The sequence below is a fragment of the Leiobunum rupestre genome, chromosome 8, assembly GCF_980474605.1.
Source record: "Leiobunum rupestre chromosome 8, qqLeiRupe1.1.hap1, whole genome shotgun sequence".
NCBI lineage: Eukaryota > Metazoa > Arthropoda > Arachnida > Opiliones > Sclerosomatidae > Leiobunum > Leiobunum rupestre.
The window spans coordinates 28,642,788-28,661,736 of NC_143391.1; the positions used below are offsets into that span (position 1 = coordinate 28,642,788).

General features: G+C 38.5%; 1 protein-coding gene across 1 annotated transcript in view; it reads right to left on the minus strand.

The window, feature by feature from the left end:
• Positions 1 to 572: 572 nt before the first annotated feature.
• LOC149933028 (uncharacterized) overlaps positions 573 to 18,949 on the minus strand; it is an 86,519-nt gene continuing 68,142 nt past the window's right edge. The window contains exons 12-20 of the mRNA XM_090157224.1: positions 18,333 to 18,404; positions 11,832 to 11,903; positions 10,738 to 10,809; positions 5,774 to 5,845; positions 4,322 to 4,663; positions 2,887 to 3,044; positions 1,687 to 2,025; positions 1,364 to 1,617; positions 573 to 1,223 (exon numbers count right to left, since the gene is read on the minus strand). Coding sequence (XP_090013350.1) covers positions 1,200 to 1,223; positions 1,364 to 1,617; positions 1,687 to 2,025; positions 2,887 to 3,044; positions 4,322 to 4,663; positions 5,774 to 5,845; positions 10,738 to 10,809; positions 11,832 to 11,903; positions 18,333 to 18,404 — 1,405 coding nt within the window. The 3' untranslated portion in view covers positions 573 to 1,199. The remainder of the gene's footprint in view (positions 1,224 to 1,363; positions 1,618 to 1,686; positions 2,026 to 2,886; positions 3,045 to 4,321; positions 4,664 to 5,773; positions 5,846 to 10,737; positions 10,810 to 11,831; positions 11,904 to 18,332; positions 18,405 to 18,949) is intronic.

Here is an 18,949-nt window from a genome sequence, read left to right on the forward strand (position 1 = left end):
AATTTCAAATAGTACAGGCAAGGGCGCCTGCACGTGCTCATCAGCTCGAGACGTCGCGTGCACTTGACCGCGTGAAGCGGCCTTGCACGCACTATTTGAAATCAGACCTGTAATAAATGACAGCTCTCACAAATAAGGATATAAAAGAGTGTATATATTTACAGTATTCTCGAGACAAGCAATAAGGTTTCCAGATACATTTAACGGGCATCGATCAAAGGCTGTACCTCATGACGTAATGAGCGATGAGAGAGATTAGATTGTATATTATTATTCCGAGAAAGTTTAAATAAGCCTTTATTGTCCGATGTGGTAACTAACAGTAATTTTTAAATTAAATTTAAATTCCGCTTTCTGTTTGAAAAACGCGAATAAAACCTTTTGTGTTGATTTTGTTTTGGGTAAAATAGCGTGACTTCGTATAAAATAATCTTCTTCGTGGTTTGACTAAGATCGAGGTGTAGAATCAGTTCCACCATGGAAATTGGATACGTTGATTACGTTCCGTAGTTCAATAGCTGTATTGTAAATTTCACTAAATCCAGTTACGGTTAATAATTTATTGCGTAATTTAAACAGTATATTTACAGTATCACTTTTTTAAATATTCAGTTTTCAAAAGGTTTTAGATGAGGTTCAATTGCGGGGAAAGGTCCAAGCTTTAACCAGAATCATGAGCGCTTAAAACCGCGTGGAACAATATTAAGATGTTGGTTTAAAATTTGAATATTCTTCCATCAGCGACGAACAACGACTCTAGCAGCGTCGGTAGCCATGGTGACTCGCCAGCTGCCGCCAGTTTGGTTTTGCATCTTCCACCGTGTAGTTCTTTGGTCTAGAATATTCGTACTAAAATAAAAAGGAGCTGTTTTTATTCAGATGGTTATTGAAATAGAGATTTCTTTTTGAGAATCGTTCTGATGTATTTGATAGTTAAATGTGTTTTTAATATTAATTATAGCCTTTTTATACGCTGTAATTGGATAAAGCTTGGCACTTCCCCTTTTAGGGAATGAAAATAGTATCTCGAGGTGATATTGGAAGTGGCCACAGTAATACCGCGAATGGTGTATCAGCTTCTTCGCAAAATAGGTCATTCGGAATAAATTAAACGCGCCTTCAAAATAAATTGCGAGGATGATAGCTTATTAATGAGTCGTGGGTCGACGATCCGTCCTTTCGTCCACCGGCTGGTTGAATTACAATCTTCTGTTTGTCGAATTCTGCACGGAGAAAATGATACAATTATCTTCGCGCGATTGAAATGTAATACGAATATTTAATTAACCGCGATCGAGCGTGATTCGATATAATTAGAATCGGTATCTCGTATTTTCGTGAAATTATCCGATGGTTAACTTACGTTGCTGCTAGTGCGAGCGGATTTACGCTTGCTCGACCAATTATGAGAAAATGAATTGGTCAGAGTGACCAGCGTGGCGTCTTGAATGGCCGTTCCTTTGCGGCGCCTCTCCCCCGTCCACGTTCGTATCGTTTTCCGGACCTGCTGTTTGAAGACCTTAGTGGTCAGCGTATACAAGACGGGGTTGAGGGCCGAGTTGACCGGTAGTAGAAACACGGCCACCCACCCGTAGAGGTCGTCACCGATTCGGACACCTACAAAGAGATAAATTAAATTTCACATCCGTCGCTTATTTAATTGCGGTTAAAATTCGTTCTAATTACCGGCGAGCGCCAATATTTTGATGAGAACAACGGGCATCCAGCAGAGGAAGTCCGTGGCCACGATAAAGGCGAATCGTTTGGCGATGGCTCGATCTTGTTGCTGTTGGGAAGAGCGCAGTCCGTTCTTGGACGTGGTGATGGTGGCGAACATGGCACCGTAGGCGTAGGCCACCAGCAAAAAGGCCACCGAGTTCAAGCCGCAGAAAATGGCGGTCGAATACTCCCAGGCCCGGGCGTACGGTTCGTGGATGTGTAGAGGCAGGCACACTCCGTTCTGCCCGTAATAATGGTCCCCGAAATACGGAATTCCCACCAGTGGAAGAAGCGAAGCGACTCCAGCTTTAAAAATGCCAAAGTTAATTTGAATTTTTAGCCCTTATACGAAACAGTCGAAACTGCGCGTACTCGTGTTTACTCCAATAGGCCTTTCCATAAAATATTTCTAGGTGCTTTAACTGTTTTTTCTACGTCATACACCACCAATTTTGCTAAAACTAATAATAAGTTGGCTGTACTTTTTGCATTTTCCGGTAAGATTTCCCCAAACATTTTACACGGAGCTCGGGTTAGGCTTAGTGACATCAGAGTTCAAACTGATTTTAATTTCTTTTCGATACTAATTAAATGAATTATTATTGCAATACTCATATCAACTCTGTGAAAGTATTGTTAATACAAAGATATTTTTAGCTAGTATTTTATGATATACAACAATCTTTACCTGATACACTAACTGTGACTGTCAATGAAATAATAAACCTTAGTTAACAAGGCTATAAACTGTTATTTAGAATATTAAAATCCTCTCTTTTGGTGACTAGTGAAGGAAACGAAACACTTTTATACTTTAAACATTGGATATAACAAATTTAACAAAATCACTTGGATTAATTTTAATCCGCCGTTTTTTTAAATACTTACACTCGGTAGCAGACGACATACCGAGATCAAGAGTCGAGCGAAGGTAAAAACAAGGAGTAATATATATAGCGTTGATCTAAATCATCCTTGCAAAAACATTTTTCCTTCCCCCTCTTACCGTAACGAACATTTTATGGAAAGGTCTATTACGCGCAGTATGTACCCCGACCCCGGCTTTGACCTGATTTATCCGGTAATATATACGAGACTAATTTGAAACGCGTAGGCGGGCGTCGATTCTATAATGGTGTAAGTATTTGCGTCCGTTTCGGGGCTTACCAGTAGCCCAGAGCGTAGCCATTGTGAGACGGGCGAAGCTGATGGTCCGGCGCTTCAACGAGAGCGGGTACAGAATGGAGGAGTAGCGGTCCACCGTGATCACGGTCAGAATTAGGACGGACGCTTCGCTGCTCGCCGTATTCAGAAAACCGCATAATCTGAGGATAAGATCAAACATTCTGTTACTTAAAGCGCTCCTACAATACCCACTATTAGTCACCAACGTGTTTATAATATATCTCTTACGACGAAAATTGAAATATGTACCTTCGCGGGCTTAACACCATTTTCAATAGCCACGGGGCATATACCGCTTCACCGCTCGATATTTAGAGCGGATATTAACTAGATAAGAAAAATTACTTATTTATAAACCAAAATACCAAATTTTCTCCATTTAATAACTATTGGTAGTCAGTATTTTATATCTTTAATGACGCACTATTTTCTTCCGATACGTATTTTGAACAAACAACGGGGAAAAATATGAGCAGTATAGGGAGATATATATAGGATTATATATATTTTTTAACATCTATTCCGAAAGTCAGTGGCTGAAAATTCCTATCTTCCAACTCTCGCGAGACCCACTTCCCATAAGTGGCCCGTTCCGTCGTCTTCCCATAAGGCTGGCTGTTACTATGTCAAAAACATTGTTACGGCTGGGTGTAGCATGGGGGTGAGTTGCCGCCACCACCTTTCTCATTACTTCTCACCAGCACCCGCCCACATTAGGCTTCAACCTAACACGCTTCTACCTAGGAGCAACAAACACAAAGACAACGCAGCTAGTCTTTAAACACGCTAACGCAGTGTTGTGTACAAATTTCATTGGACGAGCCTTTACGCTGAACGTTTTACGGATAGGGGGAAGACAATTTGGGAATTTTTCCATTCCGAAGGTACCAGGCGCTAAAGCGTCTAACCAATGAAAAATGTACCCGAGAAAATGCACGACTTTCGACAGTTTGCGTTCTCCTTGTGTGGGGTGCTGCGTTTGTTGCTCCTAGCTTCCACCCTCGGCCCCCTAATAAAACACTCTTCGCAACGCAACCGGCTTGATGTTGAGCTAAAATAGTAACGGGGTTATTTTGCGTCGACGGAAGTTCGCCGTCATAGCGTTTTTTTTCGTAGAGAAATCCAGCCCTTAAGCCTCATTTTCATGCTCGCTGGTAGCGGATAAAAATCGTCAAAATTCGCTTCCGCCACTCGCAAGCGTGAAAATAAACCTAAAATATCTGTTTGAAACAGATCGACGCGGAAAGTGAAAAAGTGTATAGCTGAAGCGGATTGTGACGATTTTTACCCGCTACCAGCGAGCATGAAAATGGGGCTTAATGCTTGGGAGTGTAGGAAAGAAGACGTGGGTCTTCACGCACTGACTTTCAGAAGCGACGCTTACACGTCAGTTAATTCTACGCGCCGGGATTCCGACCTGCACTGCCAGCTAGATCTCCAGTAAAATTCCTTCTGAATGTAGACTCCCCGGTAGGCGACGTCGAAGCCAGCCACGATCAGTAGATAGACGCCCATGGCCATGTCGGCCAGCGCCAGGTTCTTGATGTAGAAGGAATGGACGGCGTTCTTCTCCTTGATCAGCAGACGCCCAACCAGGACGAACAGGTTTCCGAAGCAGGAGACGGTCGACACCAACCAGACACTGACCCTGAGAACGGAGTTGTCGAGGAGGTTGGCTATGCTGCTAATGCCGTCCCCGTGAGGCTCGCACACTCGCACGTGCTGCGCCAGCGAACATAAACTGAAGTCGTCGAAATAGCTGTCAAGAAAAGGAAAAACATAGCTTCCTTATCACCCACTCAAATGGCGAATTATTTGACCTCGTCGTAGACATAACGTTAACCGATCTAGATCTGCCTTGGTCCCAATTTTAAATTTATGTGGTTTGTGATATTCGACGTTAAAATGGGACGCGTGGAAAACAATTTAAATACGTGAATCAGAGCGTGGAGATTTCGCCTATATATTCCACGCCCGCTGATCGATATGAATCGCGCCACGTGAAAAATTAGTTAAATGATGTGACTGATATTCATTCGCTTTAGTCTCGGGTCACTAGAAACCACCGAGTTATTTTACCCATGGTGTATATATTTTTTAATTACGCAAATTTTAAATTTAAATAATATTATGCAAATTAAATTCCATTTTAGTTTTACTGCAGCATTAGCTTTCAAATATTTATAAATTCCAAGCCGTTCTAAAGCCTAAATAGCGAAAGTTTGTCGTTAGGTAAATTACTCGTCCAAATAGGTTCGTCGTTTATTCCTATCCGCTTCTCATTAGACAGTTCCCGCCTGACTTAAGCCTTGACTTTTTCAATACCAAAAAAATACCCCAATTCCGTAAGGGTTTAGTAGACGAATCCCCGGGACTCGGTTAATTAAAGGAAAATAATGAAAAAGTAGGCTTAATTAAAATAGGAATTTGCGAAGAAACCCTCTAAGAAAAAGCAAAAACATTAAAGTTGGACAAAATTATTGGATCGTGAACAAAGGTGACAGCGTGTCGTGTTTAGAAGGAGATGTAAATTGAGCGTAGCGCTGATTGGATTTTGAGCCACGAAGGCTTTTGACAATTTTTTTTTTTTTGGAAAATCCTCAGCCGCGTCATTTTTCGTTGCATATTTGGTTAAAAAAAATATTTTTACGTAAAAAACCCAAAAACCTTTGGGCGGCTCTACGCTGTAAACAGCAATGAGAAGCGAGGGTTTTACTTTCTCTCTTAACAAGTACTCTAAACTTAGACAATACACGAAAGCCGATAGCTTAAATAAGTTAAAAGAATAAAATTAAGAATTTTTGTTTGCTTAAAAATACGGACGTAATAATTAAAAAAAGAAAGAGTGTTTTATTTTCTCTTGTCTTACATGTGATGCAGTTCGCTGGAATTGATAAAAGTCTCTCGCTCCAGCAACCTTAGTCGGTTCTCTTTCAAATTCCTGCGGGCATAAAAACGAAGACGGAATTTTAAGCAGCATCTTTTTTTTGGCCAAAAGGTTATTCAGCCCAAAAATGTATACAACAAACAAGCCAGGGGAGATCTGGGATAAGCCTAAGAAGCGGAATGTATCAAGATGGATGTAACATCTATTCGCAACCAAAAGTTTCAATAGGTGGCGCGACCGTTGCGTTAAAAGTAATAAATGTGCAGGAATCGAAACGGGGGCTCCATTCGAAGACGCGTTAAATTTTCAGACGGAAAAAGGCGCTCACGACATATTCACGTAAATATTTATTATTAAATCTATTAATTTTTAACGCTTTAAGGTTATTTTTTTTTAAAGTGGTTAAATTCTGTTCGGTTATACCTTTTTCCTAAAATCACAAAAGGCCTGGGTAAAAAAATTAAAAAAATTGTCGCGTGTTCTTCTCATTTCTAAGCAAATGATTACGAAACCATTTTTCATTATGAAAATATAGATATTTATCTATACTCTGCTAAATTTTGCCATTTGATACGTGATAATCATTTAAAGGGCTTGTCAATTATCCTCCACTAGGTCAAAGTTACACTTGTAAGTTACTTTTTTCAGCACATAATTTAAAGGCTTAACACGGCTATTTATTTTCCTACATCTGCCAGGTCCTCTTCATTTAAACGTCCATTTGTAAATAACTTAATCTCAACACTCGTATAACTTTAAAAAACTAAAGAAGCAACGAAGTAAGTTCGGAATTGTTAGAATTTCTATAGTCTTTGGTTTCTATGTTAACCTACGAACAAAAATATCTGTCGGTGTCGAGCGTACCTAGCGGGTAATTATTTTTAGAATAGTGGCGCTAAACGTCGATAGTTTATAGCATGGTTTATAGCGGGAAAATCCTTGTTCAAGGAATTTCGGCGAATGGGTTGGCCGCTATTGCGCGAGTGTCAAAGTTGACCGTGCCACTTCAAACTTAGTTCATGTAGATTCCGCTTGGTGGCACTACTAACACTTTTGGTTGTGAACAGAGATTCCCCAATAAATCGCAGCTTTAATTCCAAATTTTGGTCAACACCGGAATCGTATAATGCATAAGATTAGTATCTACCCCTATATTACACCATTCTAAGCCATTTGGGAAACATTTCATTAAAGGGGAACGGTCAAGCTTTAAGCAGTTAGATAGCCCTATAGCCCATTAAAACCTAAATTTATGGCGAAATCTGCATCGAAAAATATTGAGTGGTTAATTTTTAATAAAATAAAGAAATTTAGGGAAATCGAAAAGCGCGCGTCCGCCGCGACACCCGGTGAGAAGTCGGTGAGACAGAAAAACAACGTAAAAGCGCGCGCTGCTGAAGACGCAAAAAATATGTTTTGCACGCGCGGGGCGTTCCAGTTATAATTGACCTAAGCTTAAATTGCGCCATTTTAAAAGTTAGGATAGTTCGCAAATCACTCATACGGTGTTAGGGGCGCTGGCGGCAGCCCCTAAGATGGCGGCGAAAATTCAAACCCAAACACCTGGCGTTATTTTTCGTTTCAACTTTTTGGGACAAATGCTATTTTTTCAAGACAAAAAAGGTACGTGTTAGTATATTGAACGTCTTGTTAATCTTTTGATACGGAAATAAGGCCATATTTGGAAAAGCTAGGCCGTTCCCCTTTAAGAGCTATTCACAACCAGATAAATAAAATCCACCATTAAGGTTACGTGAGAAAAGAGAGCGTATGGACCCAAAATGGCGGTGGCGAAACCCGGTATAGAGTATCTGTTGCAACTGGTTTTCAGTATAGATTTTACACGCGATGGTAGAAAGTACTATACTTGTGGAGCTTATCGGCTTAGGCAATTACATAATAGGTAAATATCTCGTTTCCGTGCCGTAATTGTATCATGTTTACGTGTATGTATCGCCAGGCGGTGTGTTCGGGTTTACGCTTCCGCGGTTTCAGCGAAAATTCACGCCCATTTGATTCTGCAAAGCTACCTCGCCTAGGTATACCTTATATATTTCCGAAAGTTTGTGTGTCTGTCTGTCTGTCTGTCTGTCTCGCTATAAGCCATCACACCGTTAGCCTTATTCGCCTTATAGGGCCCAAACTTTGCAATGGCATACATATTTTTTTTTCAACACTACATCTATTTAGCATAATTCCGGCTTAACCTAACAGTTTTTAGCGTTTTTAAAATTGGTTTGTTATTTGCCGCATTACAACGATTGGTTTATTACCCCACACTTTTCTCTTTCAAGCGTGAAAACTGAAAAATATTTTAATATTATATAACGTCATTTTCGTCAAGGAAGGTTTGCGACTGAGGATCAGACGCGATTATTCCTTTGAAAAGGCCAGTGTTTTCAAAAAATCTAGATTTCATTTCTGATATAGATTTATCAATGAGCTTGTAGTAGGTAGATCTCATCTTATCGATTACGGTTTTGGTTTCCATTTGTCGACTCCCTGTCGGGCACGTAATGACACTAGAATGTACCAATAGGACAAAAAGTCAAAAACGTAAGCGTGGGAGACCTTCAAAGGCAAAGAAGGCTCTCTTGCTTCAATAACTAAATTTTGAAGAAAATGTAATATATAAATTTTTTATTTTTATTTAAGTTAAAAGAAGTTTATTTGGGGTTATGACAAAAAAATGTTTGGGGGTAGAAAAAGAAGGGGTATGATAAAGTTAAATTTTGGGGGATAAAAGAAGTTAAAAATGGGTTTAAATAAATTATTATCATAAGGTAAGTGAAGGATTAAATATCAAATTCATCACTAGCCTTAAGTAAAACATTATGCCAACTGCATTACAGTAGCAAACCTTGAGAGTAGTGAGAGAAACGTATATTTAATAAAAAAAACTTTAAACCATTGAATTTAAATAAATGTTCTTCTCATCAAAAAAAAAGTGTTTCCACTTGGTACGAACTTGATTTTTCATGAACTCATAAATTTGTGAAAAATATTTCACTTTCGACCAATTTAAGCCAATTTAATTGGAATATTTTACAATATGCGCTACAACTTTCTCATTGTAACGCTTTGTTTACCACCTACCCTTAAAATTTTCAAATTAGAGTGTTCCCCATTGAAAAAATTTAACCTGAAAATTTCGTAATTCTAGATAATATACCGTTTGAGAGCAAATTGAGACATCCTGCATATTTTTACTGTGTTAGTCTTCAAATTGAGGATTATGTCTTCATTTTTTAAAAATTAACTTTAATTTTATTTTTTAGCGAATTTGCATTGTGGTAGGTCAATTGTGTTTAAGATCAACCGACTAGGTGGGGCTCCCAGCTAAATTATGTATGATTAAGAGATTTAAGGCCGTATCAAAATTAGTTGTTGATATCATAAGGCATGTTGTCAGAATTTATAGCCCGGTGTACCGGTAAGAAAAGAACCACACCACCGGAGGCCTATCATCAGAATGCCCTACGCCAGCGTCCACAAGCCCGGACAGGTGACAAAACCAGCATGGATAGCAGAACCCCACTACTGATGGTCGCACCCTCGACGCAAGCCGCTCAACCCAGCAGAAGGTGCAACAATGGGACGACCAGCCCGCCACTTCGCACACAGCAGTGGGATAGAGAACGGATGCTCTAGCAACTCCGGCCGACACCCCACCTACAAAGGCAGGGAGCCAAGCCCTTTGGAGAGAGCTCCTAAAGGGGAACGGCGGGCACACAGCAGCCCGCATAACCCGGCACAGCTGGCACCGGAGATCCCGGTGGGAGCCCAAAAGGCCGGGAGATGGGTCCGCCGTGTCCTCATACGGAGGCCCGCAGCCCCACAGCAGGCTACTCAATCCGCCGAGGCGGCCAGTTTGCCCGGCCCCTCTCCATTAGCCTGGGCCGAAGCCCAGTATCCAGCCCACACCTGACCGAAGTCGGAGGTTGGAGATAGGACCCTTTGGACGGAGCTAACATCTCCCAGTGCGCCACCGCCCTTACGGGTTACAAGAGCCGGATCCCGACTCCCCGGTACAGCCACCAGTTATTGCACACTCCGACCCCTTGAGGGCCGATATCATAAGCATTTATATAAGTATGCTAGCTAATCGGAATATTGGGGAAGTTTTGTACTCCGACTACGTTGAAGATGTCGCTGGACTCGCTACACAACTCTTGGGGGCACGTTCCTATTAGCACATAAAAAAATTACTGTTTTTGATCCAATTTTTTAAAATTTATTATTATTTTTTTAAATTTTGAATAATAATTTATATCAAACCATTTCGAAATATTTTTTCAATGTTTGTACTTTTTTAAATTTTTTTTCACATTTTTCCAATTTTAGCACTTTTTGTTCATTTTCACCCCGTTGGTTCAAATTTTTTTCGTTAAATTTTTATCTATTTTTTCTATTTTTGGCATTTTCAAAATTTTGAAAATTGTTAAAATTTTTCATAGGAAGCGGTCAGAATCCCATGTTATTTTCAATAGGAAAATTTACATTTTTTGTTGTCAAAAACATTTTTCGTTGCCATGGCAAAACGGTTGCCCATTGAATAAATTCCCTTTAGAATTTCTCAAGTTACACGAAGGTCTACGAATCCCTCGAGTTTGAAAAAAATCGGTGGGTGAAACTTCGGGATGTCTCCTTGTAAGTCAGAAGTCCTTCATAAATGTGTGCGCATTCTAATTGTAAACTTACGTAACGTCCTGAGCCATACCCCATTCCCATCTATTACCCTATTTTTACTCCCATCCGGAACTTTGGGCATTGCGTGAACCAAAACGAATATCAATTTTTAGAAGGGAATTTACGTCCCACATTCTATTTCTAAGAAGAAGATTTCGCTTCGATTGCTTATAGATCCAATTTGACACGATATGGGACAGAAATGAAAGTATTAAGGGAGGAAAGACGGGAAAGCTATAAATGAAGGAGAAACTCACAACGATTGAAGCTTGGGGAGAAGTGAAAATGCGTTCCGACCCAAGGATTCGAGCGAGTTGCCGTGGAGATCCCTGAAACGGAAATTGAAGTCGAATTACCTGGTTGCGCCGACGCTTCCGGGGTCTTAAAAGTGCCTCGTATTTCAAGGTCGATTCCATTAATGGCGAAGCGAAGTTAAGTCTGAACTCGTTAATTCCCACTCGTTTGCGATATTGCGTAGAGTACGCCTACGCCACTTCAACATTGACCACGTTTCTCAAAACAAGGTCAATGTTGTCACCAGGAAATTAGATATGCACGTATAAAATGTCTAATTAAGATAGTGGGGATTTTTTTTCGTTAAACTCGGTTAACTAGTGTACAAAATTGAGTTGGGAATAAATAGAGGTACAAATAAATCTGGCTGGCGCGGGACCAATTTCCTCCAATAAGGAGGCTTTATCAACTTTATCCGATCTACCGTGGCGGCATCTGTCTCTAGTGGTGGAAACTATATTGCAATTGAATTTTTTCGCGAATCTGATGCGAAATTGAAATGTATGATTACTCGTAACAAACAAACCTTTGAAGTTGTTTAAAAATAATTTTATTCTGTCAACACGATCCTTTTTAACTCGAAGTTACGGTGAGTTAGCTAATAATTATTTATTTTTAGCCATATAACTTTACAAAATATAGATGGCGCTACCGCCTAATTATAAAGATGAATTTCGTACAGTCTTCTCAGAACAGGTCCCGCGTAATCATGGCAACCGAAATCGTAATTGTAATTCTAGCAGTATTATTCCCAATTCAATGGTGTACACCATTCGTGGATTACCCGATAGACGCGCTAGACCTAAAATTGCCTTAAAATTAAAAATATAAAACACTTATATCTAAAGAGCTTTATAACAAATTGCGCCTATAGGGTCAAAAAGGAACATATTTCGCCACTGGTCTTCTATTAGCGAAGGCCGCCAGTCAATAAATTTTTAACTTTTCTTACTAACAGTACGGTGCCAAAGTGTGTACGCAAATAATTTCCGGGTTTTGACTTATTAATCCTTTCAACTTTTCTCGCGGGCAATTTGTACGTATATTTTGTACTTACAATTTTTCCAGATTGGGCAAGCTCCCGAAACTGGAATCATCCAAAATGCGCAGTTGATTCGAACCAAGCGACCTTTGTGCCAGGAAACCCAAGAAGGAAAAAAATAATCAAGTTGCTTAAAAGACTCGGAAACACTGTCTCTCCAGAACCAATTTCGACCGGAACGAGATAAGATTGAAACAATAAAGTGTCATTTATTTTGGAAGCCGGTGATGGTTTTTCGTACTCATTATCGACTAACCTATTAAGGGGTTTAATTTGTACCGCGACTAGAGGTCGGTAACGGTTAATCATTATCCATGTTTAAATTGATTTTTTTCGGGAAAAAAATGTAAAAAAAGAAATTTACCGGTTAATATTTCGGAAAATGATTAAAAAACATGTATTATTCGTAAAATTTGAGCTTTTTATCGAAAAAAACGTCGTTTTCCCGATTAATTTTACAAATTAATCAAAAAATTAATCGGATAATACAGAAATATAAATTTCTTGATCAAAAAGTTTTACGAATAATTTTGAGAGCTTTATCTATTGAATAAAAGTTAACCATCCCCGACCTCTAACCGCGACTTTGCGTGAAAAGCGAATTTTAAAAATAAACACGAAGGGGAAGATCTACTCGATTTTCACCCAGATTTTTAAAATTCGGACGTGCCACACATTAAGAAAAAAAAACCATTTTGACTGATTTGAAGGGGAGTTAAAAGTTTTTTTGGTTTAATTAAGTTACTTATTTGAGGAATTCATTATAAATATAAAAAATACGTTGAATAAGTTCAGTATTTAGATAAGTTCTCTGTACAAATTACTCGGCTACTTTCTTCAAATACTATATCTCAAATCTATGGTCTAATACATATACAAGCTTATAATTTAAGTTGGGTTTGCATTCTAGGTTAGTGCCAGACATCAGTAATGTTTGGGTTTTCACCTTTTAAAAGCTTTCGGGAAAATTCCATATTTTACAAAAATAATAGGCCACTTTAACGGGTTTTCCGCCAACTTCAGCAATCTCTGAGGGCTTTAAGGACATTTTATTGGATTTTCTATCATCTTAAATGGAATTAGTTGTAGTACATTTCACTTTTGATTAATTAATGCCGTTCATTCGTTGATTAGTTCGGCTCCTCTGACGATTAATAGCTAGGGTCGTCTAACAAATGTAAAGCCCGTGCGAGGGAGCCCGCATTTGCACTCGCAAAAAAAATTCTACTTGACACAGGGCCCCCAATAGTGTTAATCTGGCCCTGGATATCATGGCTTAAGTATTAGGTTAAGTTTAGGTTTTCTATATAACTCAAGTGATTTATTCCGCTTTTCGTTTTTTATCTAAGCTTAAATTCGATAGCGGTTGTAACAGCTCTGGAAAATAAAAACTCTTATAACCCCGAAAAGTTCTTGAATATCAAATTAAATAAGAATATTCCCTTAATTGAACATCGTTAGGCCCCTCCCGGACTTGCGCCCTATGCTCAGCTAGTGGGTCCCCTCTCTGATTGAATAAAACAAATATATAAACATGTATATACATTTTATGGGGTCTCATTTTTCTAGCTACGCCAATGATTCTTGGGTTACGTGGCATTTATGGACTCTTTGGTATTTTGGATACTGAAACGAGATTTACTACCACTGTGCATACTACACACTTTTATTTTTATTTACTTCTGATAAGACGCTTATTTCCTACTCCCTGCTCCCTACCTAAGATTCCAAACCTCAAAACCTTCGTAGTAGAAAAGAAATCCACTGGTTGTGTTGATCTTGTTGGTTTTGTTATTTAAAATGGTAATTTTAAATTAATTAAAGGGCAATTGGAATTAACATTCAATTTAAATAACCCTCGATCCATTTAGCTATAATTTATATAGAAGATAGAACATAGCCCACCCCCAATTTGAGATATTAAACCAAATAAATGAATATAATCGTTAACCCTTAATAAATTATAAACTAAATCCCCGCCTTCCACAAGGCAAAGATTAAATCCCTCTCAAGGTGCTAATAATGAAAGTGTTTTTCTCTCCGACCGATGACCATCGTGCAATACATTCCTCTGTGCCAAGCCCAGTTATTGTCCAACCTCTGATTATAATCCCCGAAATCGGGAATCTTGCCAGGGACTAAATAAGTCTATTTGGACAACTATAAAGTAAAATGTTAACATCAAGAAAAACCAAAGAAAAGCTTAGAAGAAAGCGTAAGAAAATTGTGGTCGATAGTAGAATAAACGTATTAAAGGGTAGCATAAAAGCATTAAATAGTAGAAAGAACGAATTAAAGGGTAGCATATAAAAGCATTAAATAGTAGAATAAACGAATTAAAGGGTAGCACAATACATTAAATAGTAGAAAGAACGAATTAAAGGGTAGCATAAAAGCATTAAATAGTAGAATAAACGAATTAAAGGGTAGCATAAAAGCATTAAATAGTAGAAAGAAGGAATTAAAGGGTAGCATAAAAGCATTAAATAGTAGAATAAACGAATTAAAGGGTAGCATAAAAGCATTAAATAGTAGAAAGAACGAATTAAAGGGTAGCATAAAAGCATTAAATAGTAGAATAAACGAATTAAAGGGTAGCATAAAAGCATTAAATAGTAGAAAGAAGGAATTAAAGGGTAGCATAAAAGCATTAAATAGTAGAATACACGAATTAAAGGGTAACATAAAAGCATTAAATAGTAGAATAAACGAATTAAAGGGTAGCATAAAAGCATTAAATAGTAGAATAAACGAATTAAAGGGTAACATAAAAGCATTAAATAGTAGAATAAACGCGATGTAAGAGTAGAAAAAAACGCGATAAAAGGGTAGAATAAACGCGATGTAAGAGTAGAAAAAACGCGATAAAAGGGTAGAATAAACGCAATGTAAGAGTAGAAAAAACGCGATAAAAGGGTAGAATAAACGCGATGTAAGAGTAGAAAAAACGCGATAAAAGGGTAGAATAAACGCAATGTAAGAGTAGAAAAAACGCGATAAAAGGGTAGAATAAACGCGAAACTATTACGAAGGAATAAATATATATAATAGAATAAACGAAGAAATCGATTAGGACAAATGGTTTTTACCAGGAACTTATAGAGGATTTCTAAGAAGATGTGATATTTCTCAGAATGGCCACATCCCAAAACTCCGCGTGTAGGAACGTATGGAGGTCACGTGATGATAGACAGAGCTATGCCTTGGTAACGCCTCAAAACCCGAAAAATAAAAGATCAAAGAATAGCATTGCCTTGGTTCAATGTTCTTAGAAATCCCCTTAAGCTCATGGTTTTACTTTACTTTAAAAGTAGAACATATATTATAAGGTTTCTTTACTATACACTCTTTTTTTTTGGGAATTTTGCTGGGCGCGTCCATGTTGAGTTTACGCCCCTTAACCCCCTTCTCCATGTCCTGGGACCAAAGACCCGAGCCTAGACCCCCCACCGGTGGTTCCAGGTAATGGCCGACTAGCGGGCGGCCTAAAAGAGGGGTCGAAAAGACCGCGAAAAAGAGTGTATAAGCCACTAATAAACTAAGAAACCGTCTCAAATAATATGAGGTCTAGTTCCCATACTAAAAAGTTCGAAAATATATTGATGAATAATTTGAATAAACCGCCACAGATATAGAATAACTTCTCCGTACTTCGAGATCATAAGCAGACTAAATAGAATAAATGGGCTATATTTTTAAAACGGTCGTTTGGAAATTAACGAAACTATCATGATTTGTACCTCTCTACACGGTCTTCGTGATGACGTAAAAATTCCGGTATTCGAAAGGGAAGTAGCGAAAAAGCGATATAATAAATTTTAATTAAAGGGGCTCCAAAGTTCGGTGGCAAAAAATAAAATAAAATTGAGCATGCTTTTCATTCCCCCCAACCTCTCACTCGGTCTTGGCAGAGGCGGGCAGAGTCAACCGTAAATTTCGCACTTTACTGACTTTACACACATTTTGCCACCGAACGTTGGAGTTTGGAGCCCTTTAAGAAGAAAAGCCGTTTGAAAAACGCAGTCTAAATAGAGTAAATGGGCTTTATTTTTATAATCTAAAATAATTAAATCTAAATTTCATTGCTATTAGGTTCGAATAAAGCTTAGAATAAGATTTGATTCCCTGGAGATAAGCCTCGCATAAATACGAAGAAAGAGCCTCGAAATATTTTATTTGAATTACTTTTATTTAAAATTTTCAAAATTACGAAAGTATATCTTAGTTTAATTCTTAATTTCGTAACTATGATGTTAAGGATTAATGTTAAAATTGCAAACAGAATGGCCATTGTTCCTTTAGAATAAATATCGACCTACCTGGCACACTCAGCGTCTCCAGCATAATAGTAGAATAACACTTTTTCCGAATTTTTCTATTTATTTTACTGTATTCTTTTTGGGCAGGCTCCTAATTAAATAGTACGGATCCTTGGTTGATTAATTCGATTCCTCTGGCTATTAATAGGGTCCTCTAGTTAAACAGTACGGGTACTCGGTTAATTAATTCGCCTGCTCTGGCTATTAATTGGGTGTATGTGGCGGACCTATTGTTTAAAATAGCCATCAGTTTCGAAACTATTCCGTTTCGAGTGAAATCAGTTTCGAAACTATTCCGTTTCGAGTGAAATCAGTTTCGAAACTATTCCGTTTCGAGTGAAATCAGTTTCGAAACTATTCCGTTTCGAGTGAAATCAGTTTCGAAACTATTCCGTTTCGAGTGAAATCAGTTTCGAAACTATTCCGTTTCGAGTGAAATCAGTTTCGAAACTATTCCGTTTCGAGTGAAATCAGTTTCGAAACTATTCCGTTTCGAGTGAAATCAGTTTCGAAACTATTCCGTTTCGAGTGAAATCAGTTTCGAAACTATTCCGTTTCGAGTGAAATCAGTTTCGAAACTATTCCGTTTCGAGTGAAATCAGTTTCGAAACTATTCCGATTCGAGTGAAATCAGTTTCGAAACTATTCCGTTTCGAGTGAAATCAGCTTCGAAACTATTCCGATTCGAGTCTGTTCGGTTTCGAGTGAAGTCAGATTCAAGTGAAGTTAGATTCAAGTGAAGTTAGATTCGAGTGAAGTCAGATTCGAGTGAAGTCAGATTCTAGTGAAGTCAGTTTCGAGAGAAGTCAGTTTCGAGTCTATTCCAGTACCGCACATTGAGCTTTCGAGACTAGTCAGTTTCGACGCTAATCAGTTTCATGGTTATTCATTTTCGAGACTATTCAGATTCGAGGCTAGGACACTTTTTACAATCTTTCGGTGTTATTCACATTCGAGACTAATCATTTTCGAGACTATTCAGCGGCCCCTTAAAAGGGTCCTCTATGTAAATAGTAAGGGTCCTCGGTTGGTTAATTCTCTTCTCTGTCTATTAAAGATTACTATGGTTATTCTGAACAATAATACCGGTCCTTCAGCGAATAATACGGGTCCTCTATCTATTATTAGGGCTCTTTCGCCAATAGTAAAGCTTCTTTGACCATTAGTAAGGCCCCTTTGTCCATTCAGATGCCTAATCTTGTCATTCCTTCTTTGGAGATTAATAAGGCTCCTCGTTTTCGTTAATAAAACAAGATCTGTGGACATTATAACTGAAATGCTGGCAAATAGATGATTTCCTACTTTTCAAAGCAATACCATCTAAAATTAACAAAAGCTGGAGGACAACGTAACTGGTCTACAAAGCCATCTAAAGGAAGAACACTACAAAGGTGAAATTACCTGTTAGAGTAGAAGGTTTTTAGTGTACTTGACCTGACGCGAAATCGATTATTCGATTCGCGCGGGGGAGGGGAAACGTCATCGGTGAGCACTTCAATTGCAATGGAAGACGTCAGATTTAAGGAACCAATGAGATATCGATTTGATTTTTCTTTCGCGATTTTACACACAATCCCTAAGGGATTTGTATGTACTAGTTTCACTTTGTACGTAGCCGCCGCCGTTGACGCCCCCTTTAGGGCCTATATACTCTTCACCGGTTTGTAGTAAAATGGTAAATGATACGTCAATTGATAGCCAGTATCAAACCCTCGGTAGCCCAGTTATTTTTTTAAATCGGAACCCAGAAGTTGGATCGTTGTTGCACCTTGGATTAAGAACATATTCTTAATCCAAGGTTGCACTAGGTTGTTGAGATAGTGTACTGATTATATTGAAGGACAAGATGATTGAGTTACTATTGATATTTTCGGTTTGTCTAAAAATTAATTTAAATTAACGTGTTCACGTTTCGATACCTTATTTCCAAAACCAGGTAACTCGAAAAATTCAGTTTGTCAAAAAAAATTATTCAAATTACCGTGCTCGCGTTTCACTACCTTATTTCCAAGACCAGGTACCTTGAAAAATTTCAGTTTGTCTAAAAATTAATTTACATGAAATTAACGTGTTCGCGTTTCACCACCTTATTTCCAAAACCAGGTAACTCGAATGTGGTTATTATACTCATTAGTGGAAAAACGGAATTTAGTTATTTGAATTTACGCGAGAACAGTAAAAGTGTGTGTTTACTTACAGAGAGACCACGTTGTAGAGTCCCTGGAAGCTGTTTTCGCTGATGAAAGTCAGTCGGTTCCTCGATAAGGACCTATTTAGGATTAGACACGTGTCAATATGGCCTTTAGCAGATAGGGTCCCTAAGTAAAGGTCTTGAGCTAGGTTCTTTTCTATGAATACCCATCCGTTATTAAGTGGTACGTATTAAAAAGAGGCACCTTCTAGTGGCTATGGTCGCTACTAGGAATATCCCTCAAGTTATTTGCGCATAAAGGAAGGTTTTTACTGCGACTAAATGCTGAAGATGGTGCTATACAACATTAGGGCCCGGTGGCACAATCTAATTACAACGTGCCTGCACTTACTATTACCGTTAACCTCTACAAGTTTTTATGTAAAGGGGAAACCGAAAAGCTCGGTCGGGAGATAACTTGTAAACTCTACGCATCAGAAGGCGAGTTTTCACCCATTGTCACAAGCTACAGGGGTCAAACCTGGCTCCTCTTGCTGCGAAGCGAAAGTGCTAGTTGTTCCGAGAAACATCTTCCAAGTAAGAGAATACAATTTAATTGGTTTCATCAGAATGTTAGTAGTTTGTAGTAAGGTGTTGTCATCATTACAACACCTCTAATAACC